The following is a 12191-nucleotide window of genomic DNA, read 5'->3' on the forward strand; positions in this document are numbered from 1 at the left end:
GGCAGAAACGCGTATGCAAGCGCCCGCTCAACCATTAAGTTGCATTAGGGGACGGTTATCTTTGTATCTTTACTAAAAAGCAAGCGCGTGCGGCATCGAGGGATCAATGGGATCGACAATAGCGCCGTATAATCGGATTTTAAAATAGGGAATTTTAAAGCTGGTAAAACACGATACGCAATTTCTGAAATGCGATGAGTAACTATAAAGATTCCTGTTAGTGTTACCTTTATCATGTCTTTAAAACTCTTTTTCTATAATAATAATATATTGTCTCGAGAAAACAACAACAGTAATAATAATAGTAATCGGAATATAACGTCGAACTTGATTTATTTTCGTTGTTGCGTCATCGAAGATGGCTTGTTGCAGATGATTACATATACGTTTGCGCTTACACGACAGTTACGGTTGAATAATAATACTTGTCACGTGGAGGCCGAGCTTGAGGCTGATTAAAATCGGCCATGTGCCGATGTGCTAAGGGGTTAGCATCGGGCATAACAACGCATGGATCGAATATATTTATTAATATGATTGGTGGATCTGCATAAAAAGACCCCACATGGCCTATAAGGTTAAAATTCCCGATCCAATAACGATCCAATAAAGATGACGATGACAGATTCTTTCAAGATCTCGAAAGAAACCGCTTCTGCAGCGATCGATGCGTAAATATGTACATCGGGTTACCTAATGTAACACAGCTCAACAGCTCAACAGCCAAGTCGGTCTTCATTCATTTTAACCTTTATTGACGCCCAAAGCCGAGATTTGAAATTACCGTTACCACATCGCCATCCGCCCTAAGAGCCTCCCCCAGACCGGTCGAGGCTTTTACGCGGTTAGCCTAACGGATGCCATGCTCGAATAGTTAATATATTGGCACAATAATCGTTTATGGGTTATGGTGGGCCTTTGATGTTGTGCGATGTAGAACGTATTGTCTCCGAGGTTGTCTGCCACTAAGAACAAGCCATTTCTCCTATGTAATACAGTAATAGCAACGAGCTTGTCTAAGAAGCGTGTCTAAAGGGGGCTCAAGCATGGAGCATGAGATCTGAGACTTAAGACAAAGGGTGTGAAACTGAACAATTGGATAACTTTGAACCATCGGATTTTAGGATTCTGATCGCAGATGCGCGAAACTGTAATTAGGTAGACTGGTTTTCCCGTTTTTCCCGTTTTTCCCGTTTTTCCCTTTTTTCCCGAATTAGAATAGATTCTAGGTAATTGCGTTCCCGTCAACCGTGGGATGCTTTAAACCGTTCCGGCAGCGGGGCCCTGTAGCTCAAAGATGGGGCCTTTATGATGCTCGATCATGCTCGATCAGAGCTATGACACGGGATGGTGACGATCATCCAACAGAGGCGCATCTGAATAGCCTATTACCAGTACTCTGTCCGTACTATCGGTAACCTCTGTTTGCCGAATGGACTAGAACATGCAGTTCTGCCCGCTTGCAACTCAACGTCCGATTCTCCTCGATACGAACCATCACGCGCGGTCAGTTTAGTAAGACATCTTTCATACCTACCTCTTTTACTATCCAAACCAAGATCCAAAGCCATACATCAGCGTGAGACATAAGTCGAGTCAGATGGTACATAATCGTCTCTATCCACTACCAAGTCCCAGCTATCTCGTCGTTTAAATATAGCAGAACATCGTCGCCGCACCCTATAAGCTCCAAGGAACAGCATCCTTAGCTAAACGTTACTACAACTAGGCTGTTTTAAGTTACGGTGGAGATTTATCCTAGGATTCTATGTTATAAGCTTGTCTACCCGCCGCGTCTCTCTCTCTCGTTATAAGGATCCAACCTTCTCGGGATACGCTTGGACTTACAAAACCATACTCTCACCAATAAATACCATCTCACAATGACCATCATGAACTCTTGGGAAGAGAGTGCGTTGCAAGTATGTCACCACATTCCCTTTCTAGTTATTTCTACTGCAAGCTATTAGGCAGTATTTATATTACTTGCCGGATAGCGTCATACCAGGCCAACCGCTGACGTACTTTTAACGATACAGTACCGATACCAGGACAATGGAGCATTTACAGGAGGATCGGACAGCGTTGCAATAGATCCAAAAGATACTGTACACGATGGTATAATCTATCCAGGACTCTATGCCCCGAGTGGCTTTGATATTATGAACATACTCGTAAGCACCTATACAAGCATCTCCTGCAGATATCAAGTTCTCTAACACGGCAAAGATACAAGTCATGACAAGACCAAACCCTGTCGTCGAACTCGGCCCCATCGATGCTTCCTGCGCCCTTATCATGTGCGATCTCCAGCAACAAGACTACCCCATAGTCTACGCCTCAGATCCCTTCACCGAGCTAACCGGCTACTCGCATTCCGAGGTGATCGGGCTGAACTGTCGGTTCCTCCAAGCGCCAGGCGGGAGAGTCCGAAAACAATCAACTCGGAAACATGTGAACAAGGAGGTTCTCAAAACGATGCGGCGATCCGTTGAAGCGAACGATGAACTGGCAGTCGAGGTTGTCAACTTCAAGAAGAACGGGGATAGATTCGTCAACGTGTTGACCATGATCCCGGTGCACTGGGAGAGTCAGACGCCGCGGTACTCGGTGGGCTTTTTGGCTGAAAAGACATGGTGAAACTACCAGCCTGATTTCAACGTAACAAATACAAAGGGGAGGAGGGGGACAAGAAGGAAGAGGGCGTTAGGGAGCGAATGTTTTCGAACTTGAAGTATGATACCCCGTCGTTAAACCACGCTACCAGGCACCAGCATCGCGTTTTTTTTTTCCGTCGCCAGGCATATTTTCTGCTTCTAGGCATCTAATCTGCATCTGATACCCATTTTTTCTATATCACGGGACTGGCATGGGCATGCTGTCGATGGGATTCATGGAATCGCGTTTGAAGATTATTTGAGAGGGGGGGGGGGGGTGAGGACTATATATGAAGTTACGAATGAATGGTTTTTACTTTCGACGGAATGAGGTTATTCACATATTTGGACCTAGGTAGTTTACATATATATACATATATACATACAACAGCTTGGTCTGGGTGAGATATTGTGGAATAGCTGGATTTTTGTATTACCTAGCCTGTCTACTGCTCCTTAGGTGCTCAAATGATGTTACTATATTCCCCATGGGAATGTAAAGGCTCAACAGTACACACCAGTCAAGTATATTATTATTGTTAACAACTAGACAAATTCCCATATACTCTCTATTATATATCGTACGATAATCAGTTTAGTGGGTGTAAATAACTTCGATGCCATATACTACTAGAAAGCGAAAGGCCCCTTTGACAAAGGAAATTCTTGACCTAGCAAACAAAACACAGCTAGTTGGGGTAGCCTTCCTTCCTAGCATATCGTGTCCTCACTCAAACCGGGGCTCCTGCGGGTTAGCTGTAGTCAGACCGATAGTATCTGAGCCAGCACCCACCTTTCGTCCTTTCGTCTGGGCATACCATGCACGCATGCACACTCCTCTCTCCCTCCCTTCCTCCCTCCCTCCCTATACACACGCAGCGATAACATAACAACAACACATTACGTCAATCGAAACCACAGCATTATCTAGCTTTCCATCCATCCATCCATCCATACATACATACATACATACATACATACATACATACATACATACGAGTTAGCAAGCAGTAATAAGAGAGGGGAGGGATCTTACCGGAAGCCCTAACAAAAGCCGAGTTGTCGAATACGAACAACTGACTACCTACCACCCCTACCTCCCTAATGCAGGTAGCGTGGCATCCTTACCCACTCCTGCTCACCCGTTATCTTTCCCCGATCGCCCTACCGTAGGCAGGCCGTCCCCATCGGAGCGTGACTTGCATTGCTTGCTTTCTTTCTTTTTTTCCCTTTTTTTTCGGGGATTCGGCTAGGAATTGTGCTTTGCGCTGAGACTCTCCCGTACTGACATGACGGAACCGGTGGGGATAAGGAAGGAAGGAAGGAAGGGTCTTCTTTATTGGTATGTGTGTTTGCGTGTGTGTGTTTATTCCTGCCGGTGATGGCGGCGGTGGCGAGAGGGGCTTGTTGGAGAGGGGATGTTGGCTTGTTCCGTTTGGGTTTCTTTTCTCTTGAGCATACGTGATGCAGATGGGTGTTGTCTTAGTATGCTACTTGTCTAGTTGCATGAGGCAGGGTGGATTATTGGCTTAGTACCTAATGTAGCTAGTTTTCTCGTTTACTTATTGGGCCTGCGTAAAGGGCGTAAAGGGGCTTGGTTCTGTATATTGTCTACCTACGTCGGTAGTAATATTGAGGATTTATGTGTAAATGTCCTGGAGCTTCTGTGTTCGTATGTTAATTCTACTACTATTCGCGATGGGCGTCTACGCCTGGGACGAGCTGGCTGTAGGTATTATGCGGAATACTCGTTAGAGTGTGAAATCTAATGGTATTGTTCGTGATGAATCGAGGTCGTAATAGTACATCAGGCTAGACTGGAATATGCAAGTTATATTTAAGACATTGGTGATTGCTGTAACCCCGATGCTTAATCTCTCGACAACTATTACTCCCCTAAGCAATAGTACACGGCTATGACACTCTTCAAAGACTCGTCTATCTTCGTTGTAAGAGCTAGTACATGTAAGCTACATTACGACCCGATTAGGCGTGTACATAATATCATATCGTTTAATAAGTCAACAACTATAAACAGACTTAGTTACTCTACTCCCTCCAAGGGCAGGTCTCATCTTAAGAGAATCGTGAACACCTCTATTAGCCTAATATCCCTACAACATTGGTATCTTTTATTCCTGAGAAACAACATCTAATAAACAGGACCCTTACGGACAGCACACCCAAGCGGAACTCCCGTTCCGCCCCGAGCCGTGCAAGGTCGACGATTTTAATTACCATGCCCCGATCCTCTCCAGCTGCCTATCCCCACCATGTCCTTCCTTGCCTTACATATAAGACGCGACATACTTCGTCAAGATCCAGAGCCCTCGACTTTACACGAGGGAGCTAAACGACTATCGCAAAGCTTTCATCTGTATCCGAGCCCTATGCCATTACCACATCCAACTTAGAAGACCGTCCCTCAGACGAGTCTTAATAATCACGTAGCTCCCTCTAGCCCATACGCTTCTCCTTGCTACGGAGTGCGCTGAATCTTCATAGCCGATCCATAACACGAAGATCCGTGGTCCCTAATTCCAAGGGCCCGAACCTGAATCTCGTAGAATAACCGTTCATTAAAACCGCACCTTCTTATCTCGTCTCGACTCCCAATCCCTCTTCGAGAGTCCCCAACGAGCCTAGCTTATCATCCAGCCAGCGCGCCAGCTCCTCCGCCTGTCGCCGCGTAGCCACCACCGCCGTAGCCGCAACGCTAGTCGTAGTCGCAATACTCGCCGTCGTCGCAGCTCCGGCACTAACCACGCTTTCGACCTCCGACGGCGATCCAAGCGGCGTCGCAGGATGCGGCTCGTTTGAATTCGACTGCTGCTGTTGAGCGGGGGGCACCGTTCGCGCCGGCGTATGCGTGACGTAATCACCTCCCGCCCCCTCGGCACCCGCACTCGGGCCAATACACACGAACAGCAGGCCGCAGCGCAGCCGTCGGATAACCATGACACCGGCCACGAGTTGTATCGTCACAGCGCTAGGCGTCGGATGCGGTACTGGCGAGGGGGATGTGGACTGTGCACGTTGAGACTGGGGCAAGGCCTCGGCGACGGTCTCGGGCGTCGAATACAGCGCCCACACGGAGGCGGCGACGGTGCATTGCGTGCGCAGGGTGCCGACGGAGTGGGGTGACGCGTGCGCGAGGAGCTTGCCGGAGAGAGTCGTTAGGACTGCGGTGTGGACCTGGGGACCGAGGTTGGCGCTGAGGAAGGCGGTTAGGCGCTTTGTGAGGAGGAGGGAGGGCGTGGGGGAGGAGGGCTGTTGGTTGGGCATCGTGGGTGGTGGTGTTGTTGTTGTTGTTGTACGTTGTGCGATCTCACGTGCGGACTTTGGGGGGGACCTTGGGGGGGAGGGGGGATATAACGAAAGTGGGAAGTTGTAATTATAGCCGTGGAAAGACGACGGCGCGCCGGCGCTATCTACGCTGATTTTCTCATTGACTGGAGCGAGGCTGCGAGATTAATAGCTTTTCGCTGTTTGTTTGTTTGTTTTGGATGCTCGAGTTGGATTGTAGCGCTGTCTGTTTGTTTGCTCACTTGACTATGATCATCGTCGCGATGGTGGCAGAAGGTTGGTTGGGTTAGGTGACGTCGAGGGTTGGTTGGTTGGTTGGTTGGTTGGTATGTAGCCGGCGTCAGGGGCTTATGACTTAGTACTTGCATGGTCCGAGCGCCCAGCGCTGTACTTATAGCGAACCTCGGCCGTTTCTAGCGTGATAAGATAAGGTTGAATTGCATCCATCTCCTAGCATCTTCCCTATCCTGCTAACAACTCACCTACCGAACTCCTTCCTCGTGCGGTATGGCATCTAGCGTATTGCATCTCCTCGTGCTTGGGCGAATGCTAGTTTATTAAAGGAGGTAGATCAACTCAAACCGAAGTTGACAGTATAAATAAAGGTGAACTCTGAGAAAAGACTCTATAGACCGATTCACGTGATTGATGTATATAGTTCTCGAGTTCAAGAAGATGTATAGGTAGGTAGGTTAATTATATTATCCAAGAAACGTTCATTTATACTCACATTAACCTACCATCTTCATGTTTTAGGAATGATTCAAAATAGCAGCTAGAAGGAGAGTCAGTGGTCTTGAATTGAGCCTAGAGAAACGGTGTCGTCTAAGACATGTAATTGATACTTGACCTACTGATGACGTCTATTCCTCGTAATTCCCGGCCGGCAGGGCTTCACAAGGCATAAATAGATGCAGCTGTTCCGGCGAGCTGCATTACCTATCGTCCAACAGTTGAGCCTGGGGTCCAAATTCACTCAACCCTGGAAAAACAACGAACAATATATCTCAATATCTTTTTTTCAGTTCCCCGGTGTTGTAAATAATAATTCAACCTCGGGCTACGATAAGTCTATACGGTAGATTTCTAGATCTTCGACAATAACGAAACTTCACAGTATAAGCGAAGACTACAAGTTAAGCTTACAATCTCATGGCGGACACTACTACCACCTCGCCCCCTCTTCATAGTGATACAAACAGCCGCCCATCACTAGCGAATAGAGGAACTTCCAAATCGTCCTTGAAGAACACCCCATCTACCCTGCAACAGCACATCGCATTCTTCGACCCCGACAACGACGGAGTCATCTGGCCGCTAGACGTATACAACGGATTCCGCGACCTAGGCTTCTGCATGCTCTTCTCCCTGGGCTCGCTCCTCATCCCCGTCTTCTTCTCCTACCCCACGCGGCTAGGCCACTCGTGGATTCCCGACCCGTTCCTGCGCATCTACGTCAACGACATCCACAAGGCGAAGCACGGCTCCGACTCGGGCGTGTACGACTTCGACGGGACCTTCAGCCCGGACCGGTTCGACCGCATGTTCGCGCGCTTCGACACGTCCGGCGTCGGCGGGCTCGACGTGGACGACCTGAGGTTGCTGCTGAGTAGGGACCGGTGCGCGGCCGATCCGGCGGGCTGGTGCTTTGCGTTCATGGAGGTCTGGACGACGTGGCTTTTGCTGCAGAAGGATGGCCGGGTCTGGAAGGATGATCTGAGAGCGTGCTATGAGGGCACGTTGTTCTGGAAGATAAGCGAGGAGAGGGCTAAGGGGGATGGCTGGCAGAAAGGCTACGGAGTTCACGACTTTGTACAGAGCTTGTGGCTTCATGGGACTTGGAAGAGTTGGGAAACGCAGGCCAAGAAAGCTACCTAGTTAAATTGACTAGGTAGTTATAGATTGAATAATACACAAGGTTTTCGATCGTATCTAAGACTATTACTAGGCTAAGTAGGCCATCACCACAGAAAATTGCTCGTTTAAGGTATAGGATGTTGTATTCTTATGAGTGAATTAAGTTATAATGTGCCCCTTCGCGAAATTTGACTCAGTCCATCCTCCAACCAGCGTCCCTCATAGTGATCTACCAACCCTCCAGGCTTCAGTGACGTTAAAAGCTATCCATCCATAAGTCTACGGATCAAAGTCCCAATTGTCATCGGGCGGAATTTCGCTAAGACGATACGGCCTCTCGTCATCGTCATTCGCCAAGTCCTGGAAGGTAAAGCCCGAATCTTCGAGACCATCCAATTCATCATCCTCATGATCGTCGAAACGCCAGGGCCCCTTTTCCATTTGCAGTTTATCCACAATCCGGTTCATTTCCACGGTTGCGTCCCATATCTCGGCCTTCGCTTTTGTGTCTTCGGCAGTTTGCTGGGCTTGTTGAGACTCGACGGTGATTAGCTCTCGGCCCTCGTCGGTGGAAACTCTCCACCGTCTGTGCCTCTCGAAGGCTTCTACGCATAGGTGCGAGGTTAGGGTATCTCGGTTTGGGTAAAGGTATTTGCCATCCTCTGACTTCTCGTCTGGGTTGAGCGTCATCATCCTGATTATCACGTTCTTCAACCCAACCGAGTAATCCGCGCCTTCGAGGTTATACCTTACTCCGTGCTTGGTTACATTTTGGATGTGATCGTTTACGTTTGTTTTTGTTCCCGAGGGAGGTATCATCATCGCCTGCATGATCTCGCCAAACGCCCTCCACTCACTGATTATAGTGTAAGGCTGGTCCGGCTAGCGATGCGGTTAGTAAACATCTCGAAAGGAGGCATATGAATCTCGAAGACTTGCCTGTTCCTTATAAGTATAACCATATCGATCATCTTGCTGGATGAGGTCATCTAATAATGTGCTAACATCCCCCTTTCGCGGAACCAAGGCCTTGCCCCTGACCCGTTCGACTCTGGACTTGCCGTCTCCGTTATGATGATTCGATAAGTATAAACTGCCATAGTTGCCTAGCTTGCACTGCCCGTACGTCTCTTTGCGTCTAGGCTGTTGGAATTGTATGTTGGCTGGAGTGATATCCCGGTGTAGAGCAGGATTCCAGTCCGGAGTGGGATCCATACCGTATTTATTGGGACCTATACGGACGACTTCTGGACTACCGTCATGTAACCACGCCAGGGCCTTCAAGACTGAAGTAAGCACATGCCAGCATAGGGATTCCGGTAAGAACTTCTTTGGTTTATCCGTTTTATTGACATAGACATCGACATCGGTCATTTTGGTATCGGTGTCGGATGTTTCATCTTCGGTGTCGGGAGACGATGTACTGTCATCGGTCTCCTGGTCTGGTTTGTACTTGTCATATTCTTCGACCAAAAGGTTTTCCAAGGTTCCGGCGTCGCAATTATCCCAGACGATAAAGGTTCGTTTTTGGTAGTCTCTCGATTTGGGCTTCAGCATTGCAATAGAGAACCAGTCCCGCAGGCATATTAGGTTCTCGTGGTTTATGATAGCCTTGACTTCTTGGAGCAAGTTGGCCCCATCCGAGCTTAATAGGAAACCTAACCCTTTCTTTGCAGGACTTTTCGAGCCTGAGTCTGAGCCTGAGTCTGAGCCTGAACCTGAACCTGAGCCTGAGTCTGATTCCGAGTCCGAGTCCAAGTCCGTCGTAGCCAACATATCAGTGATATCATGAGCCAAAAGTGTCGTCCTGTCAAGTTTCTTGCAGAGCGTCCAGACACCGGGAGCGAGCTCGGTGTGGAAGTCATAATCTAAAGCTCTCTGATAATCATCGTATGGGCTTGTGAACTCCATGGTGATGATGGTTATTAGCGAATCGTTATTCAAACTAAGAAAAAGACTACCCGGTGTAAGAAGGATGATAATTATGGTTTTGACTACGAAGACCTTAACTTGGATGTAGAGGTGTGTCGAGGCCGATTCTTTTGGAATGCTGGTACCTTCTAATGCCTTTGTTCCTCACATCCGTATAAGGAAAAGACTACATTCCAAAGACAGATTCGTCCAGAGACCTTCGGTTCTCCCACAAATAGTTGGTTCCAACAGCGTCCATTGTTCATTCCGTAGGTCTAATATCACATTGCAGACTCTTGATAAACCAATGCATGCGTGGTGTATATTAGGTATTCAACTCGTAGCTCATAGAGAGTTCATGTATTATCACGGCCGTGGTAGAGGATAGTGACGAAGCCTTTTCCTACTTATAGGTAGGTATGTGTGTAGTTTTCCATTAAACTTGATTGCTTTTCTTCCTTCAACTCGGAATAACAATATATTTAATCTTACCTAGATACTAACTGCTATGGCCTTGTTATCGGTTAGTGACTGGACCATTACTCACTAGAATAATAGCAGGGCTTATTGAGTGTCTTTATATTTTAATATGTTACTCGACCCTTCCTTATATAGAGTGTGACCTGTCTCGACAGGTAGTAGGTGGAAAGCCGTATACAATAATGCGTGTTCGTGATTGGAATCCGACATATCCGCAGACAGCAGACAGACTTGCGGAGGATGCGAATGAGAAGATATACATAACCCGACCACCTGACGAAAACGAACGCCAAGAAGGGTCCTGCCGCCCTATTTGAAGATCTGATCTAAGGATTCGTTGATATTGTAATGTAGCTGAGACTATAGTCCACCGTAGAGGAATCCACCGTAGAAGCGCGTAGATATCGGGCTTTTTAGGTAGTTAAATTGGAGCTATCCGTTCCGTTGGCTGTGAGAATTTGAACCGACCCGACGCCAGATGATCGCGTAGGGCAAAACATAAATCAATTCACGCATATTGCAATTTCGTAGGTTAGTAACGGTCGGTAAAGGATTTTAGCCGCCTATATAGAAAATGTAAACAATCAGAGCAGTCTAAAATAAATGCACGACGTTTCAATGTTTCATGTTTCCTTTAAATTGGGCAGTTATTAATTGGCGGTTGGTAGGTAATTTCTATCAGGGTTACAAAGCCGCTGTACGTACATTTATTTCCTGCAGTGTGCAGAGTGCAGTCGCTGAAGAGGGTCCACCACTTGCCCCCGCTCTTTGGTAGACAAGCATTTTCAAACTGACGAAAGGAAGCCAAGGAGCCCAGGGAGCCCCAAGGAGCCACAGGGGTCTAGCGCTAATCTGAATTTAGTGTCCGTACCTTGCATGACTGGGGTAAGAGGTCCAATTAGCGATCGAGTTGATAAATCTGTACGCAGGTACATCTGTTGTCTTCGCGCAATCTCAAACCGCCAAAACGGTCGACCCGATTTCACTCCCCCCTCTTCTAACCCAGGAACCAACCAAGCCCCCCCTCCCGAGGCCTTGCCCTCCTCCCCTTTTCGCAATCCTTTGTTCGGTCGCAAATGTCAATTGACCAAGCCACTTTGTCCCTCAATCTTACCTAACAAAAGAAGTCTTCCGAGGACAATAACACAACGACATTCGTTCAATAGGCTATCAAGTGTTGTGGTTCTCATCATCCACCACTTCCCACTCTCTTTTATCACTATCACCGAGATACCCACTTAGTCCACGTTTCACCCAATTCCGTCTTTGATACTCCATTGTGCCCTGGGAGTCGATCAAACAAAGCCCAGCGACACCAGCCAACGTTGGACCTGTGCTCTTTAGTCGCCCACGCCTTGATTAGTTTGTCATTCCACTCTGACCTTTCGGCACTGGAGATTCAACCAAACTGAGACATTACTCGGATCATTCCTTGGACCACTTCCATTTCCAAACGAATAGCGAACCGTCAAACCCGCAGTCCAAGAATACCTAATCTTCGACTGCAATGAGACCGCGATAGCGGCCTCCCGCATTTTCGGATACCCACTAGTATGTCTGGCATATCTCTCCGCTAGTGCGCTGAGACCTATCATTACGGACGGATATCATTTCCAACGCCTCCTTGTCTTAGGACGACGTTCGTCTCTCTCTTACGAACAACCCTTCCGGGATTTCATTCTCTTTTCAAGTCTTTTCTTGACGCCCTACGAGCTTAAGCTCTCCTTCTGATTCGAGAGCGCGGTCGATTACTTCGCGGGCGAGGAGCGACGACTATGCAATACGGCGGGTCCGATTGAACAATTGACAATTGATTGACGACGGATCAGTATTCGTTTCGAGGGTGTCACGACTTCAATTACATTCACTTACCTTCTTTTCTTCGAAGCCAATCCCTTGATTGGCAACATTTTGATACCCCATCCCCTTCGTTTTGTTAGTTTCCCACACTCGGGTGGGCAGGTTCTTGTCATAGCAACT

General features: G+C 47.7%; 4 protein-coding genes across 4 annotated transcripts; 2 read left to right on the plus strand and 2 right to left on the minus strand.

Annotated features, from left to right (window-relative positions):
• Window positions 1-1883: 1883 nt before the first annotated feature.
• Window positions 1884-3049, plus strand: F4817DRAFT_363724 (putative vivid protein; the record flags this gene model as incomplete). The annotated part of the gene is made up of 3 exons (XM_049306671.1): window positions 1884-1922; window positions 2040-2174; window positions 2230-3049. 3 exons carry the CDS (start codon window positions 1884-1886, stop codon window positions 2638-2640), a joined length of 585 nt encoding a protein of 194 aa, XP_049161134.1. The 3' UTR covers window positions 2641-3049.
• Window positions 3050-5032: 1983 nt separating this feature from the next.
• F4817DRAFT_35463 (uncharacterized protein) lies at window positions 5033-6528 on the minus strand. The gene has a single exon (XM_049305551.1). The coding sequence runs from the start codon at window positions 5940-5942 to the stop codon at window positions 5253-5255; it is 690 nt and encodes a 229-aa protein (XP_049161135.1). The 5' UTR covers window positions 5943-6528; the 3' UTR covers window positions 5033-5252.
• A 17-nt stretch (window positions 6529-6545) lies between these two features.
• Window positions 6546-7999, plus strand: F4817DRAFT_331539 (Caleosin-domain-containing protein). The gene is made up of 2 exons (XM_049302535.1): window positions 6546-6650; window positions 6720-7999. Exon 2 carries the CDS (start codon window positions 7116-7118, stop codon window positions 7839-7841), a length of 726 nt encoding a protein of 241 aa, XP_049161136.1. The 5' UTR covers window positions 6546-6650; window positions 6720-7115; the 3' UTR covers window positions 7842-7999.
• Window positions 7967-9833, minus strand: F4817DRAFT_35646 (uncharacterized protein). Its single transcript, XM_049305795.1, has 2 exons — window positions 8760-9833; window positions 7967-8702 (listed from the first exon to the last, which is right to left on the minus strand). The coding sequence occupies exons 1-2, from the start codon at window positions 9729-9731 to the stop codon at window positions 8100-8102; spliced, it is 1575 nt and encodes a 524-aa protein (XP_049161137.1). The 5' UTR covers window positions 9732-9833; the 3' UTR covers window positions 7967-8099.
• Between the last annotated feature and the right edge of the window lie 2358 nt (window positions 9834-12191).

Source organism: Daldinia loculata (genome assembly GCF_022478755.1).
Source record: "Daldinia loculata strain CBS 113971 unplaced genomic scaffold F4817scaffold_12, whole genome shotgun sequence".
NCBI classification, from domain to species: domain Eukaryota; kingdom Fungi; phylum Ascomycota; class Sordariomycetes; order Xylariales; family Hypoxylaceae; genus Daldinia; species Daldinia loculata.

Excerpts from the sequence above, each read along its gene's own strand:
- F4817DRAFT_331539 (XM_049302535.1), top strand. The coding sequence starts at position 7,116 with ATGGCGGACACTACTACCACCTCGCCCCCTCTTCATAGTGATACAAAC.
- F4817DRAFT_35463 (XM_049305551.1), bottom strand. The coding sequence starts at position 5,942 with ATGCCCAACCAACAGCCCTCCTCCCCCACGCCCTCCCTCCTCCTCACA.
- F4817DRAFT_35646 (XM_049305795.1), bottom strand. The coding sequence starts at position 9,731 with ATGGAGTTCACAAGCCCATACGATGATTATCAGAGAGCTTTAGATTAT. Across the intron at positions 8,703-8,759 it reads GTTATACTTATAAGGAACAG|CCGGACCAGCCTTACACTAT; the intron begins GCAAGTCTTCGA and ends CCGCATCGCTAG.